The sequence below is a fragment of the Peromyscus eremicus genome, chromosome 11 (genome assembly GCF_949786415.1).
Source record: "Peromyscus eremicus chromosome 11, PerEre_H2_v1, whole genome shotgun sequence".
In the NCBI taxonomy this organism is placed as follows: Eukaryota; Metazoa; Chordata; class Mammalia; order Rodentia; family Cricetidae; genus Peromyscus; species Peromyscus eremicus.
The window spans coordinates 108,941-126,048 of NC_081427.1; the positions used below are offsets into that span (position 1 = coordinate 108,941).

Sequence of the window (17,108 nt, forward strand, 5' to 3'; positions counted from 1 at the left end):
TGTATCTCTCAACCTTCATCAAAGAAGCTTCTTTTAGCAGAAAATGCCAATTAGCACAGAGACACACAACTGGTCAGAGTGCAAAGAATAAGTCACTGTGGAATGTTCAGTATTAATTGGGACATCTATATCACATCTCCTTCCCACTTGGGCTCAGGGATTATCACAGAAGATGGGATGGAAAGATTATAAGTGCCAGAGATGGCAGATAACTGCAACAAAACAGTATTTTCAAGACACAAAGAAGTTGGACACATGGACTTACATGGGTTGTGACAGTATGTATAAAACCAGTACAAATTTAATTCAAAGTACCATCCTGGATGGAATGTGGTTACAAAATCCCACCCATAGCTGAGAAACAATTGATGGCTTCTGCAAGAAGAAGAGGCAGTCTTCTTCAAAGATGTGGCCCCTGAGAGGCTACCCATCTTCCAGTAGATGGTCTTACACCCATACACACATTAGCAATGATGGGGGTTGGAAGAACAAATTAAATTGGGAGGGAATAGTGAGGGTAAGTTGGGGTTAGAAGAATTGATGCAGAGGGACTGGATTGGGGGTATGAACTGGATCAAAACACATTGTATGGATATAAGATTTTCATATAATTTTTTAAAGGTCCAAGAAAGAAATAATCACAAAATTATCACAAATAATTCTCATGGCTCAACTTTCTTTCATGCCAAGTAAGATAAAAATAGAAACATTCAGTGGCTTTATGTATGGGAAGGCAGATAGATGATTGTATTCATATTTTAATGGGAAACATTACTTATATTAATGAAGCAACAACCAGAGAGAGGGATCTTTTTGCAAGTTTAAACTGACTTGGATTTGGAAGAAGTGGTAACTATTCTTTAAATGTTATTGTAAACAGAAAAAGTGAGGTGATGCTGGAGCTTTGAAATTAAACTCAAAAGAAGGTTCTTAGATTGGGTATGGTGGTACATTTCTATAACACCTGCACTTGGTAGGTAGAATAGGAAGATCAAGGGTTCAAATTTATCTTCAGTTACATGGCAAGTTCTAGACTATCCTGAGCTAAATGAAATTCTGTACCAAAACAAATAGAGAGAAAAGAGTGATATTTTTCTTCAAGTTGAAATCTTATGTAATGCTGGAGACTTGAAGATTTCAATTGAAATCAGAAATATGAAGTTGTGAGACATTACAGACAAGAAAAGTCATGAGTTTTGGAATATAACTTATGAAATAGGGTAGATATGAACACTGAGATATCATTGAAAAGTAATCATAATAAGGATCAATATAAAAAACAAGTAAGCTTTATTGCATAAGCAGAAATAGTATGTCAAGTTATCCATTTCAGGCATGCATTTGCTACCTGACAACCAGAGTTAGAGCCCCAGAACTCACATTTATAAAAGGAAAATCTAACTCATGCAAGTTGTCCTCTGACCTCCATATGCATACTGTGGCACACACATGCCTGCACTTGTGTACACACACATACACATGTACAAACACAAACAAAATAAATGTAATTTTTAAGTATCCATTTTACCTGTGAAATTCTATAAGCATGTCAGGAGGTTCAATGTGTTCATGGAGCATTTAAAAATGATATAATTTGGCTGGGCAGTGGTGGTACATGCCTTTAATCCCAGCCCCTGGGAGGCATAGGCAGGCAGATCTTTGTGAGTTCAAGGCCAGCCTAGTCTACAGTGAGTTCCAGGACAGCTAGGACTGTTACACAGAGAAACCCTGTCTCAAAAATTTAAAAAATTATATAATTCACTATGTATACTATTATTTCCAAACATATTTCAAAGTGATTCATACAGCAATGAATGTAGATCTAGACCAGTAATAACCTAGTCACATGTTTATTTTATACCTTAAAGGATAGATGTTAGCATCACTAATTTTGGGTTCTTATTTAACAAATATGGTAACAGTTCAGAGGCCAAGTGTTGTAGAATATTAGTTTAAGATGTGTTACATTTGTTTATATTGTGGAACATTTATCTAATGGTGCAAAGATGTGTTGCATTCTTTTACGTTGCATTTGTTTAACTCTATGAAGCTGTGTTACTTTGCCTGTCAAAAACACTTGATTGGTCTAATAAAGAACTGAACAGCCAATAGCAAGGCAGGAGAAAGGATACACTGGTCTGGCTGGCAGAGAGAATAAACAGGAGGAGAAATCTGGGAAGAAGAGATCAAGGAGCAAGAAAAGAAGGGGCCAGACACCCAGCTACACAGCCAGACATGGAATAAGAAGTAAAGAAAAGATATACAGAAATAGAGAAAGGTAAAATCCCAGAGGCAAAAGGTAGTTGTGATACTTTAAGTTGAGAAGGGCTGACTAGAAACAAGCCAAGCTAAGGCTGGGCATTCATAAGAATGAATGAGCCTCATGTGATTTATTTGAGAGCTGGGTGGCAGGACCCCCAAAGAGCAAAGCATAAAGAGCAAAAAAGAACCAACAACAGCCAAGACTGGGGACAGGGGCAAGTGATGAAATTAGGGCAAAGTCGTGTCAAGGATTACCTTCCATAGAAATCCTGCCCACCTGGCAGTGCCTGGTGCTCCACCATGATAGCATATTCCCATCTCTGTCCATGGCAAAGTCTTTGGGAGAGATAAAGCTCTAGATCAGGAGGAGGAAGTCAAAGATAACATAGGGAAATTGGGGTGCACCTGAGGTCAGCACTCTCATCTGGATTGGCCCCTGTCTGCCTCCTGTTCTCCCTCTCCCTCTCTTTCTCTACTATGGCCCTCCTGCCACAGCTGGCACCCATGGGAACCTATGAGCCAGGATATGCTGCCCAACTGCAAATGATGGGGATGATGAGCAGGCAGATCTAATCATTTAACAGTTATTCAACACATAACTATGCTAGGGTTGAAAACCCACAGCCTACAGGTACCTGCATTTATTTTCTGCATCGCCTCCTTCACTAGTCTGTTCTGCAGGGAAACTATTTCTCCCTCTTGTGCAAAGAAGGACCTTGGGGATAAGAGATGGTGAAGCTGGCCAGTATTCTTAAAATTTGAAGAGTTGTCTGAGATACTCACCCCACAATCCTGGCCCTTGCACCTCTGACTCCTAGTTATAAGGAAAAGAAGGACTTTAACCAAAGACCACTGTCTCAACCATCCAAATGCAGCTCAGGATCTAGCTTCACTCAGATCTTTTGACTGGGATGGGCAGAGTATCCATCTGTATTGTAAGCCTTAGGCTATTTGCGCAAGTACCTTGAGCTCAACCTCTTATTGGCCCCACATTGGGTAACAAAGCTAAGCAGCTCACATTTCACCAGCAGGATGCCATGAAACAGACAGATACCTCCACAATCATGGCCAAACTAGTATCCAAGGACCAAAATAGCAGTCAGATGACCACAAGGGCCAGTTTACCACTTTCTGTCCAGAGCCCAGAAGCAGCAGCAGCTAAAAATAGGCACAAAACCCACACGCTTTGGGAGGAACAGCAGGGACAGCACCATCCCGACCAGGGACACAATGAGGTCGCTCCGTTTTATTTCTGCTGAAGCCTTGGTGTCCCACCCCAAGCTGGCCGAGGAGAGCCTGGACCATATAGCCTACAACCTCTACCCACTCCTATTCAAGGCCAGTTACCTGCTAGAGCAGGCAGAAGTAACCCGTGCTGTGCTGAGTCACTGGCCCCTAGAGGAGTTCCGGCTGGCTGTGCTGCTGGGGCCAAACACTGACCACCCTGAAGACCTACGTGATCGTGCCTGCAAGGCCTGCCTGGAGGCCTGTATGCAGGGCCTCGCTGACCATGTGCTGCAAAGTGGGAGCGACCGACTTCGGGTAGCTGATTTCACAGGCATTCAGGATGTACAGGTGCAGCAATGTCCTTGTGGGAGGGCACTAGGAAGGTGGGGCCGTACTAAGGTGCTGGCCAGGACCTGCTGCCAGCTCCAAGGACAGTCCTGTACAGCTAGGCACCCCATTGAAGTCTTTGCTGACCTCTTTGTCACAGAAGGTAACTTTGACATGGTGGTGCAGGCCCTGAAGCCAGCAGGCCCAGCCCCTCTGCGGGTCTGCTGCCCTTCACTCCGGGCAGATAGCCTGAGCCCTGGGCAGCTCCTACAAGTGCTTGGCCTAGCTGGGCCAAGCAAGCTAAGAAAGTTGGAGGTAGTACACAATGTACGGTTGCATGCTGGCCATGTACAGCAGCTACTGGCCCAGGTGGGCTTCCCTCAACTGACCTCACTCACCTTACCCACCAAGGCCTTCGATGCACCCCCCACCTATGCCCTAACTCCAGAGGGTGAGGATCGCCTCCTCACCTCTATTGCCTGGGAGCTCAGCCGGATGAACCAGCTCACCGAGCTAAGTGTAGCTTTCTCTACACTGACTGGGAAGATCCAAACATTGCTTAGGTAAGTCTCAGATAACTGGGCACAAGTTCGGTGGAGTAGAGCTGGAGTCAGTGAGGTATAGGGATAGAGATGGGACCTGCTTACACAATGTTCTCTGGGGATGTGTTGGCCAGAGCCGCAGGAGTTAAGAGGAAAGAACCTGAGCACTGAGCCAACTTGGAAGACTCCTTTCAATTAACAAAAGCTAGGCATGGGGGCTTGCCCATTATCCCAGCACTCAGGAGGCATAGGCAGTAGCACTCTAAGTTTGAAGCCAATTACAAAGAGAGGTCTTATCTCAACAAACAAAAACAAAAATAAGGGCTGAGTGTATAGGGTAGTTTAGTAATAAAGCAGTAGCAGGATCCTAGTTTTAATTCCCAGCATCAGAGGAGGAGGGAAGAGGAGGAAGGAAGGTATTAATTAGAAAGTAAACAATGCAGAATGCACAACTAGATCTTCTACTGACTATTGTTGTATAACAAATTACCCAATATTTAGTGTCTTACAGTATTTTCCCAGGTCAGGAATGGGAATTGTAGCTCAGCATAGTGAGAATGTTGTGTGAGCTATCAGGTGAACTGTTGTCTCATCTGAAATCCTGGCTCTCCTCCTCAGCAACTGCTATGAAGAAGGGCAGGAGGGCAGCTGCCAGGTAGTGATAAAGTCAAGGTGGCTTCATGTGGAGAGTATTGTCCTAGTCGTAGGTTGTCATGTGGGACCATGTGTGGGCAGGCCATGGGGAGGCAGCAAGAACAGGGTAGTAGGGACAAAGAACAAGACCCCAATACATACTGCCTTGCTTAACAAGAGCAGTGATGAGGATATTCCCAGAAAATGTATATGAGATAGCCTGAATATGTATTTTCTCATGAATCCTGGGTGGGGATGTTGTTCCAGACACACCGCCCCCAGCTGATATAGGATGCCTAGTGAATTCAGGATATGGAGCCCAAATTCAGGGTGCTGGGCTTCCCTTCCCAGCCCTGAAATTGTATTGGTTCTATTATCAGAGTGACAGTACCTTCTTTCAAGCTAATTCTGTCTTTTGCTGTCCCCAGTCAACATTCTGACTATTCTGAGATCATGTGCCTAACTTCCCTACCCAATTTGAAAGATGGTGTTGGTCGATTTTAGGTTCAATTTTTGACTGTTCAGCAGGACCAGCAGCCATAGACTGTCAGAAGAAACATGTGACTTTCACGTCACAAATTATTTTGATTTTTTTTTTCAATTGCTTAAAAATATCAGTCATTCTTAACTCAGAAGCCATGTAAAATGAAGTGTCAGCTGGAGTTCCTGGCAGGCTGCAGTCTGTGGTCCCTAAGATAGAAAAGTGGATGGATTGTCTACCTCCACTAAAACTCCAGCTCACCTGGGATCCTCATAACATTTGTGATGTTTTTGCCTACCTCACAGTCCCTTGAAGACCCCACTAAGAGTGCTGGACCTAGCCAACTGTGCCCTTAATCACGAAGACATATCCTTCTTAGCAGATTGTAAGCACACTGCCCACTTGGAGGTGCTGGACCTTAGTGGACACAACCTGGTACATCTGTACCCTTCTACCTTCTTCAGGCTGCTGAGCCAGGCTGCCCAAACACTGAGAGTACTCACCCTAGAGGAGTGCAACATCACAGACAACCATGTTGGAATGATGATTCTGGGCCTCAGCCCTTGCAACCAGCTCCAGGAGTTCAAGTTCCTTGGAAACCCACTGTCAGCCAGTGCTCTCCAGCGCCTTTTTGCTGCACTCTGTGAACTCCCTAGGCTGCGTCACATTGAGTTCCCAGTGCCAAAGGACTGCTACCCTGAGGGTGCTACCTACCCCCAGGATGAGCTGTCAGTGTCCAAATTTGACCAACAGAAATATGACATGATTGCAGAGGACCTACGAGCAGTACTGCTTCGAGCTAACCGGGAGGACATCCAGGCCTCCACCCCTCTTTTTGGAAGTTTTGACCCAGACATTCATGAAACCAGCAATGAACTTGGTACTTTTTTGCTGCAAGCTTTCAAAACTGCTTTGGAAAACTTTTCCAGAGCACTAGAACAAATGGAGTAGGTGCTAGAACCATGCTATAAGAGCCTGTGCATTTCAACTAGCATGGTGCCCTGAGGTCAGTCCTGGATCAGATCAGGCTCTGCCATTTGTCACCAGCAACATCAGTGCCACAGAATTCCTTAGTGAAAACTACAGGCATACTGATCATGTGCTCTAAGAGGAGCCCAGATATATAAATGGGTGTGTCAGCACGGCAGGATCCAAACCGCCTAGAGTGAAGGACCTACCACCAAGGTAGAAGGTGGAGGAGAATGTGGACACCGGGGAAGGGTGTAGTGAAATAGGGTCAACTTGGCTCTGATGCAGTGAGGGGGTAGAAATGAGAAAACTCATGACAGAAAATGTATAGAAGCAGCAGCCCATAAAAAAACAACCAGAGAAAGACACTGAAAATAAATGAACCTAACCTCTGAGTCTAGCAGAAACTTAGCTATGTTCTATCTGCTGTACTGTTTACCATATGACATCTGCCTACACAGAAAGGTGGGGGATGTGGATGGAGATCAATTTTCTTTGTTTCCAATTTTGGCAGGGTTGCACCATCTTTTGGTGAATGAAAACATCTAGCTGCTGAAATATGCCCAGTATTTCTTGGAATATTCTGACCATTTTCTGCTCTGTGTCCAACCTGAACAGTATATGCAGCCACAAGTGTCAGAGGATAGCTATGAACAAAATTATAAACTTACTTAAGACACAGATTATTTTTGTGATTTTTTTTTTTTTTTGGTTTTTCGAGACAGGGTTTCTCCTTGTAGCTTTGTGCCTTTCCTAGAACTCACTCTGTAGCCCAGGCGGGCCTCGAACTCACAGAGATCCACCTGCCTCTGCCTTCCAAGTGCTAGGATTAAAGGCATGTGCCACCACTGCCCAGCTTATTTTTATGAAATTTGTTGTGACTCAATTATACAGTTTTCAAGCACGAACTTTATAGATGACAACATGCCTGTAATGCCCTCAAATCACTGCTCCTCAGAATGGCTGAGGCCTGGCGCTTTGCAACTCCTTTAAGGAACAAATCACCACATAAGGAAGACCTGTTTGGACTTCATTTCCAGTATCTGCTTTGCAAAAGTATTAGTGCAATTTTAAATGCTAATAAAATAGTAGTGTGGCTTAACTTATGTACAGTTTATTTCATTAATATTCTGAATTTTAAAATCTAGAATATGACAATTATTTTCTTGTGACAGAAGTAAAAGCTTAGCTTCATAACCACCCATGTGCCAGCAAAGGATCTGCCATGCTATCTCCTCCCCCAAGTAAGTCCCCATACCTGGGTACTTCCATTTGACCCCTGAACAGCAATAAAAATATGCCACTAACAATTTCAGTTTAAAAAAACAGAAAGCAGACTTAGGAAAGTGGTCATGTCACAAACAGTTGATGTGATTCTCATGGAAAATGTGTCCTCATTTTAAAAGATAAACCTTAGAGAAAGCCATGAAGTGGTCTGTCCAAAATCACATGACTGATCAGTGGCAACAGATACTAGAGCCTATGTGGCTTCCTTCAAGGATCTAATGCATTAGGAAACAATCTGAGAAAACTGTTTTAGATGTACTACAACTAATAACTTCTCAGAGATAGTGCTGGTAATACAGAAGAAAGGCATGGTAAGTATCCATTGAGAAGAGCTTTAACTGAAGCTGGATAATCAGCTGGCTTAAGCTGAGGGAGCCTGCTGCCAATTCTGCCAAGATGATTCTGAGAACTTAATGTGGAATAAAACATGCAGCACCAGTGCTCCTCAATCATTCCATAACTGAAACGTTTTCTATATAAGTACTTTCAAGTTTGTCATATTTCTGTTGTTTTTTGAGATAGGGTTTCTCTGTGTAGCTTTAGAGCCTGTACTAGAACTCACTCTGTAGACCAGGCTGGCCTTGAACTCAGAGGTCTACCTGCCTCTGCCTCCTGAGTGCTGGGATTAAAGGCGTGCGCCGCCACCTGGCATGTTTGTCATATTTCTATTCAGAAAGATATGCACAGGGTAGACTATATGATCTGAACACAAACTACCCACTTTATTCACTTCCTGCATGGCTACTGACAAATAACCACATATAGGTTCCTAGTTCTGGAAATCAAACACCCAGCTCAGACCCACTCCACAAAATACTACCCATGACCTAGGCAGATTACCGTCTCTCTATCATGGCTCCAGATCCTGTCCTCCAGAAAGTAAGGCTATGTGGAAGAGCTCATTTAACAGACTTCATACTGCATCCTCTCACAAGGCTAGTACCTAACAGCCTTATGTCTGGGAACCTGGATGCTGGAAGTTCCCAGCACTAGTAGCTAGTGAGTAGCTCACCACACCTGAACTGCTTGCAGAGTATGAGTGATATCTACCGTTTTTTTCCTTCCTGTGGGAATGGAACTGATATATATCAGATAGAAAGGTTACATGAATAGTTCTCACCCCATCAAATCTTGATAGTCACCAGTGATCTTTCCTGGGAACCTGTCATACATCACAGCTGCCCCTAAACTAAAAAAATGTTCCCTGTGATTCCATAGTGTGATCCTTGGGGGCTCCACCTGGTTCCCTCTACACTTCATCTATATGCCTTTTCTCTGCTGATTTTATCTTTCTTACTATAACAAATCCAAGCCCTGAGGGCAACCACAGGTATACTTTTAGAAAACTATGACAAGTCATAAAACTTGGGTATCTTGGGAAATTACCATTTACAAGATAAATAATAGTACTTAGCTCATAAAACCAGAGTAAGGATTACATGAGTTATGTACAAAGGATCAATTCATATAAGATGTATGTAAGTAAGTTACGAATACTTTTAAAATAACGTTAAAAACTGAGACAATACATGTGAAATTATCAACCCAAGAATAGTGATACACATTTGTAATCCCAGCACTTGGGAACCTGAGGCAGGAGGATTGCATATATGAGGCTTACCTGGACTATGCGGCAACACTGTCTCAAAAGAACAGTAAAGAGTCACACAAATAAAAAGTAACACTGTTATTTTTAAATGACAAATATTATTGACTGCATATCATTGCTAATAAACATGCTTATTGAATACAAGAACAGCTCAATTCTAAGTATTCACTGGGGCACCAGCTGGGCATAAGTAACATTTGGTGTTTTTTCCTTTGTGAGGGAAAAAATGTTCCAAACAAGATAAATCTTGGTAATATAACTACATTACCCAGTAACCTCTAGATGGAATCAGGGAAGGGAGAACAGTAATTGGAGGAGAGGTAAAAAATTGACAGAACATTTCTTAGAGTAAAAATAGTATATTTGAGTTTTATTCTTTATCCTAGAACTAAAATAAAAGGTTGCACTTGTTCTGCTAAATATTAGCAGCTCAAAAATGCTTCAGAAAAACTGAATTTCTAATAACTGCAGAGCATTATAGAAAAAACTTATCTGCTAAGATCCTACTGCACTGCTCAAAGGGTGGAAAGACTTGAGTTCTCACAAGGGTAGCTGCACTGGGTCACATGTGGTGGCAAAGGGAAAGTACGTATCAGAGAGCCCAGAATGCAGACGGCCATGGTGAATGACCCCATCTGGCCTTACGTTTCATTTCATTCTTATTATTTCATTTCATTTATTTATTTTTATTTTATGTGCATTGGTGTTTTACCTGCATGTATGTCTGTGTAAGGGTGTCAGATCTTGGAGTTACAGACAGTTGTGAGCTGCCATGTGGGTGCTTGGAATTAACCCAGGTCTCCTGGAAGAGCAGTAAGTGCTCTTAACCACTGAGCCATTTCTCCAGTCTCTCTTATTTTTCTAGTATGACTTTCTCTACTTTCTTAAACTTTTTAAGTTCAACAAGTAGCTCCCAATATTTGAGATACACCCACATGAGTCTCCCATTTTGGCGCTTGTTGGTGTTCCAGACATCTCCACAATGCTTATCATGCTTAAATATGTCAGATAAGCCAGCTGCCATGTCTAGATCAGCAGCCACTGGATCAACAGACGAGCGCACCAGTAAGTTCTTCTCCAGGTCTAGCCTTGTACTACGGGGAAGGATGAGGCTGCAGTAGATATTTTGGCGTTCCACGAGAGCTTCTCCCACCTCCTTCAGCACGAGCTGGGCTCTCCTCTGCCAGTTGTCCTCTTCTTCCAGGCACCTCAGATACACACTTCTCAAAGGCTGCAGCTGGCTTTTTTCTTGCATTATCTGAGCTCGTTCCTGTTCAAGAAGCTTCCTTTCTTCTGCCAACTTACGCCCCTGAGAGATAAGGGCTTCTCGAAAACTAGTTGTTCTATTTTGCTCCTTTTCCAGTTCCAAAGACAGCTGAGCAACAGCTCGCCGATGTTCTGAGATCACAGCATGGTATTTAGCTTCAAGATCCTGTTGGAAAGCAGTTGTTCTCTGATGATATGCTTCTCTTGCTTTTTCTATTTCTTTTTGGGATTCCCTAGACCAAATCCAACCTGACATGAGGAAGAGATGAGGAAGACACATGAAAAGACACAACTAAAATCCTATGACTACTTAGGGAAAATATATAAACAGTAATGATAACATTTCAATAAAAGCTTAAGAATTCAAAAGTACCAAGCCATTGAAATTTTGCAGATAACAAAGTAGGCAAAGCTCTTATCCTAAAGTCAGACCAGTGCTAGGCACGTAAAGCAGCACACTCAATGTCTGTTTTCTGGTGTCTAACTTCCATGGCTGGAAAAATTTATCACTGTTTTGTTTGTTTTTGAATCTATCATTTATGTGCTCTGCCTCAGTGCTTCATGACTTATTGCCAATGTTTAAAAAATAAATATTGTTGGAAGTCACACTTGGGTTTACCTAGTTATCATCTGTTTAAGTCTGGCGGGTTTGCTATAATGCTTTACAAAAATAAGGTGGAAAAGTTCAACTTAAGTTGGACTTGGTAGCAAGAACTTGTAATCCTGGTACTTGGGAGGCTAAGAGAGAGGAAGATTCCAAGCTCAAGGCCAGCCTGCCAAAATGTGCAGGTTTCAAAGCAAAATAGTCATACCAAAGCCCAGGAAGATCAGATATTTTAGTGTTATCTGACAAAGACTTTAAGACAGCCACATAACTTCATACTTCTAGTTATATAATATTATAGATCAATTGGTTCCTAGATGAGTGGTTACTTGGTTTCACAGGAAACTGTGGCTATGAAACGACAGGCATTCCTTCATAATGTGATGTTATCTTGCCTGTGCCAACCATAAGATCCTGAGTCCCACATGAGTCTGCATGAGGTAACCACTAGGGAAAACTGATTAAAGGCTGATCTCTTTGTGTTACTTTTTACTACTGTATGTGGTCTACAATGGTCTCAAAACTGTCTCTTGACTAAACTGAGTTGTACTAAGTGATTAAGTTCAGTATACCAGACACTTCAATTTTTAGATCTAAGACAGTTTCTTTTCTACTCAAGAGAAGGTGGGGGAGGGAGGAGGCGAAGGAAGAAGGAGAGAATGAACAGAGAAATAGGGACTAAGAAGGCAAAACAGAGATGAGGACATCTAAGCCTGGCAAAGAGTGACAGGCACTCTTCAAGGTAAGAATTGTATTAAAAATTATGAAATTTGGCCGGGCGGTGGTGGCGCACGCCTTTAATCCCAGCACTCAGGAGGCAGAGGCAGGCGGATCTCTGTGAGTTCGAGGCCAGCCTGGGCTACCAAGTGAGTCCCAGGAAAGGCGCAAAGCTACACAAAGAAACCCTGCCTCGAAAAACCAAAAAAAAAAAAAAAAAAAAAAAAAAAAAAAAATGAAATTTGAGGCTATGGATGTAACTCAATGGTAGTGTTCTTGCCTAGCATACACACAGCCTGGGGTTTGATCATCAGAACCACAAAAGAAAGGAAGAAGAAAGAAGAAGGGAGGGTTGGCCGTGAAATTTAAATCATCAGAATAAAAGTAGATTCTCATCCATCAGTGGTTGTTAGTCAAGTAAAGCATTCATTCATCTGCTGTTACTTTCAGATCATGATGAAGGCTAGTTAACATCTGCATGTCGCAATACATCTTCTCAAGCATGTAGTAACGCATTTTTAGAGAATCCTTATAAGAATACGAAGTTAAAAATTACCTCTAGTCTAGGCTGTCCTGGCACACACCTAAGCTGAGGCATTAAGATTGTGAATTTAAGGCCAGCATAGTGAGACTCCGATTTAAAGTAACAAAACAACAACAACAACAACAACAACAAAAACAAAAACAAAAAAACCAAAAAACCCAGTTATACCTGAATACATTATTTGACCAGAATAATTAATACAGAAACATAAAACATTCTTCAATCCTTCTCAGGACAAAAAATATCAACTTGAACATCCAAAAAGGAAAAGCAAGAATTTGGGAGTTATGAGTTGGTATTAAGGCTACAAACAATTCTGAAAAATACAAGGAAAATGAAAGGGCCTCTCTCATTCTCAAAGCTAACTCACTCAAAGTGACTAATGCCATTAATGGATGAGAATCTACTTATAATAAGTGTGATTTAAAGGCTTTCAAGTCACTCACAGAACCACAGTGATAGATGCCTTTTATGTTGAACAGTTAACTGAAAGAAGATGAAAGGCAGAAGCCTTTAAACAGCACCCTCTGGGATGGATCCAGACTGGCACCAGTCAAATCCCTCCTCTTCCTCCATGGCAAACTTCTGAACTGAGAAATTCAGGCACATAAAAAGCTACTGTATAAAAATGATCACTATACATAGGGCACAGTATTTGCTTTTCATTTATTGAATCATCAGTTTCTCATATTCTTAGATGACAACCAGAACCACAAAACATGAAGAAATATAAACCAGTTAGTTCTTCTACACCAGGGATCTTAGGTGGGGACATAGTTAAGAGCCAGGGCTTTCTCAAATTTTCTTTCACTACATCTACTAACACATATGCCCATACATACTGTAGTCTATGACTAGTAAGAGTCTCAATGGTGTTCAGTTAATTTAAACATGAGGATTTCTAGCCTGCAAAGTAGTTTTCATGGGCAAACTCACTCAAATACCTGACTTTTAAAATACTAAACACACATCCTAGCTGGTTTTCTTTCAGGTCAGCTTTTCTGTCCGTCCCAAGGAGAGCAACTTAAGGCAAAGAAGTCTCCTTAGAACAGTGAAGCAATGACAGAAAGCTAAAGTTTATTAAAACTTAACCCACACCAAATGCTTTTGTCTTCTTTAATCCTCACAATGTATTGAGGCATGATAAGCTACCTTCTAGGAATAGGTAAACTGAGGATCAAAAAAGCTAACCTGTTTCAGGATATTTGTTCACACTGTGTGAAGATGTGTCATTGTGATTGGTTTAATAAAAAGCTGAATGGCCAATAACTAGGAAGGAAAGGTTAGACAGGAATTCTGGGCAGAGAGAGGAACTCAGGGTATAAATCTAGGTGCAAGGATTTCACCAGCGAGATGTGGAGCATGTTGGATCTACAGAATGGGGAAGTAAAGAGCCACAAGGCAAAACACAGATTAACAGAAACAGGTTCATTTAAGTTATAATAGATACTTGGAAACAAGCCTAAGCTAGGGCCAAGCTTTCATAATTAATAATAAGTCTCTGTCATTATTTGGGGGCTGGCAGTCCAAAGAAAGTCTAACAAGAAAGTCTAACTACACTGACACTGTCACCGAGTTGCTGTATAGGGTAAAACTCCACACTGTATTGGTCAAGTCCTAAAGACCATCTTTAGAGTGTCCAGTCCCTACAGCAACCTACCCCTGGCATAATTTTGGTTCAGGAAACAGAGATGTCAAAAAAATCGTTACTTACGAAATGCTGCCAATCCCAGCATTGGCACCAACAGGGCATAATTCCACTTGCTTCCATCACCCCCATCAGCCCTGGAATTGGGCCGGATGTTCCAATTTGGGGGGTCGTTTAAGTTATTCATGGAGCTATACCTTGAAGAAAATAAAGTAGATATTAATTATATAAAAGGAACAGAGTACAGCTGTTATGATTATATCATCTATATAAACTTTTTAGTCAAGTATTTTTTTCAGCTCTAGGTGCTACACAATACTGCATTCTACGTGATTTCAAGAAGTAAGTCACACTGTAGTGTGAGAGATACGTCTCAAGTAAAGTACAAACAAAATGTGATGAGTTCTCCATTTTTAGATGTATGGTTGTTGTAATGATTAATCTTATGTGTCAATATGACTGAGAGAAGGCACCTCAGCATGCCTAGCTAACTGGCTAAACATAATTCCAGATGTGCTTGAAAACTGTTTCTGTATCACTGGTAAGCATCCAAATGCTTATACAGATTACTTATAATAAATCAAATGTTTACTTACTCTATACACACTATCATAAGCCCTATAAAATTATGGTTGACCATGAACCACACATATGATAGTAGCTCCATGTTATATTGCCTAGTAATGTCATAGCAGGCTCAGCTTGGGTAAGTACACTCTGGCATTTACATAGTTGGAATCCCCTATCAACACATTTCTCAATCTGTCTCCATTGTTAAGTAAAGCATTACTGTATATGTCTCTTATTGATTGTCGCTGTAAAACTCTAACACAGCTGTACATAGACAACTCAATAAAAGTGAATCTACAATAGACATTTGCTTCATATGAGCTGGGTTTTGAAGAATGAGCAGCTTTCTACAGACAAAAATCAAAGGAAAGCTACTTACATGCTTGTCATGATCAGGATTATAGAAATCCCTTGCTTCACTTCAGGGTATAACTCCCAAGCTATGTGGGAGACCAAGGTTAATATGACTTTACTAGTTTACAAAATGCCTATACTAGCCAGGCATGATAATGCACGCCTTTAACTCCAGCATTCAAGAAGCAAAGAGACCCTGTCTCAAATAAATAAGAATAAAGTCACAAAGTACCCATACTAGATGGGTGTTTTCATAATGTAAAGTCGTAAGAACATTCAGCTTGCTTATATGTACCCTCACAAATGTAATAATCACAAAATTGTTAACAAGGATGCATGTAAGAAATAAGGAATTCAATACGATAAAATAAAAAAATTTAATGTTTTAACAAACCTTGTTTAACATGTAAAGATATGAAGTATGATGAGCAATAAATATGACCATAAAATATGGCCCAGAACTTAATGGTTTACAGAAACCATAAAATTAAAAAGCTTGGTAGATGCCTAATTTAGAAAGATATATACTAACTTAAAGCACATAAATTTCAAAAACTTCCTAGTAAGTATAGCCATAGCCCCACCAGACATCAAGACTTGAAGACAGCCAAGACTCCCATATAAAATGGTGTATTTGATTATAATCTGCTCAATACTTCAGACTATCTCTAAGTCATCAATACTTAATAAGGTATTAAGGCACTTAAGCAGTTGATATGCTTTATTTCCCCCCTTGTTTAAAAAAAAATGTCTGTACATACTCAGAACAGACACAATTTTTCCCAAATGTGTTTGGTTATTGGTTGAACCGACCAATGCAGAACTCCTGGAAGGTCAGCTGTCTTATTTATTCCCTCTACACCAATAACAGCCATATCTGGGTTACAAGGCTCAAGGAAATAATTCAAAATATAAAGTGTTGTGCACAAATATATTCCCTATTTCCTTATTTATTAGTAAAAAAAAACAAGGAGAAATAAAATGGGAACAACTCATTGTAAACTTAATGAAATAATTCAAAATTATGTTAATAAAGATTGTGCACCAAGAGGAAGAACTTAATCTAATATTAAGTGAAAATTCAGGAAACAATTGTGATTTACTGTAAATTATTGGTTTACTTTCTATGCCATTTAATTCCACCAAAAACTTCAGCTATTTCACTAGAAAAACAGAAATACTGTCTGAATCTGACAAATCAGAGCAAGTTTAGATGAAGGGATGCTAGTCCTAGCTGTTTAGGTGGAAGCCCTACTGCCGTCTATATATACCCTAAAAGGCTGGGATGTTGGGGATCTCCTGCTAGGCACCCCCATTCCACGTTCTGGTCTCACTTCTCCCATTTCAAACCCCTCCCCTCAGAAAGCCGGCCATAGGAGGCTCCTTCCCCAGAGATGCCCCGGACCACGCCTACAGGCTATTTAAGACCTGGCCCATAGAGCTACCACGTGTGCTCCTGTGTTCTGTCTCCCGCCTTCTCGAGAGCCACCCGGGAGGGCTCTGCTTTGCATTGTCCTGTATATTAAATTTGGATTTATTAATTCGGTTTGATTTGGCTTATTGTATCGGGGCAAAGGAACCCAGCAACCAAGGATTTAAAATGTATCATGATCTAAGCAGCTATCAGGATGACAACAGGCCGGGACCTGAACTTCCCAGCAGCTGAAACGAAGAAGAAAGCTTTGGATATTGTTACTGGTTCAGTATCCTGTCTTCTGCGCTGCCCACGGCCACTGCCCCTGGTCCAGCCACCAACGGATCATCCCTACCCACTCCAAAAGTCCAGGGCGGTAGCTCCGGCCCATTCCGTGAGACCCAGAGCCCAACAAAATGGGCTCTCACGGGGCTGAGTTCGCTGCCCCTAGGATCCCACTTCAATCTGTCCGCACCCTCCGACTCTCTCTGTTTTGGCAAACTCAAAGAACCACCCGAGAAGCACTTTAAAGACATTATTACCCACTTACCGTTGGAGCAGAGCCCATCAGCGAAAGGGACACCTCACCTCAGAGGTACAGCCACCACCGCGTTTGCAGAGCGCAGGCGTGGTGCGCAGGCGCAGAATTTTCCA

At 41.6% G+C, this 17,108-nt stretch overlaps 2 protein-coding genes across 2 annotated transcripts; one reads left to right on the forward strand and one right to left on the reverse strand.

Annotated features, from left to right (window-relative positions):
- The first annotated feature begins 3,492 nt into the window (after window positions 1–3,492).
- Lrrc14b (leucine rich repeat containing 14B) lies at window positions 3,493–6,447 on the forward strand. Its single transcript, XM_059276674.1, has 2 exons — window positions 3,493–4,379; window positions 5,778–6,447. The coding sequence occupies exons 1-2, from the start codon at window positions 3,493–3,495 to the stop codon at window positions 6,421–6,423; spliced, it is 1,533 nt and encodes a 510-aa protein (XP_059132657.1). The 3' UTR covers window positions 6,424–6,447.
- Window positions 6,448–9,787: 3,340 nt separating this feature from the next.
- Ccdc127 (coiled-coil domain containing 127) lies at window positions 9,788–17,086 on the reverse strand. The gene is made up of 3 exons (XM_059276710.1): window positions 17,005–17,086; window positions 14,183–14,313; window positions 9,788–10,852 (listed from the first exon to the last, which is right to left on the reverse strand). The coding sequence occupies exons 2-3, from the start codon at window positions 14,301–14,303 to the stop codon at window positions 10,191–10,193; spliced, it is 783 nt and encodes a 260-aa protein (XP_059132693.1). The 5' UTR covers window positions 14,304–14,313; window positions 17,005–17,086; the 3' UTR covers window positions 9,788–10,190.
- Window positions 17,087–17,108: the final 22 nt, after the last annotated feature.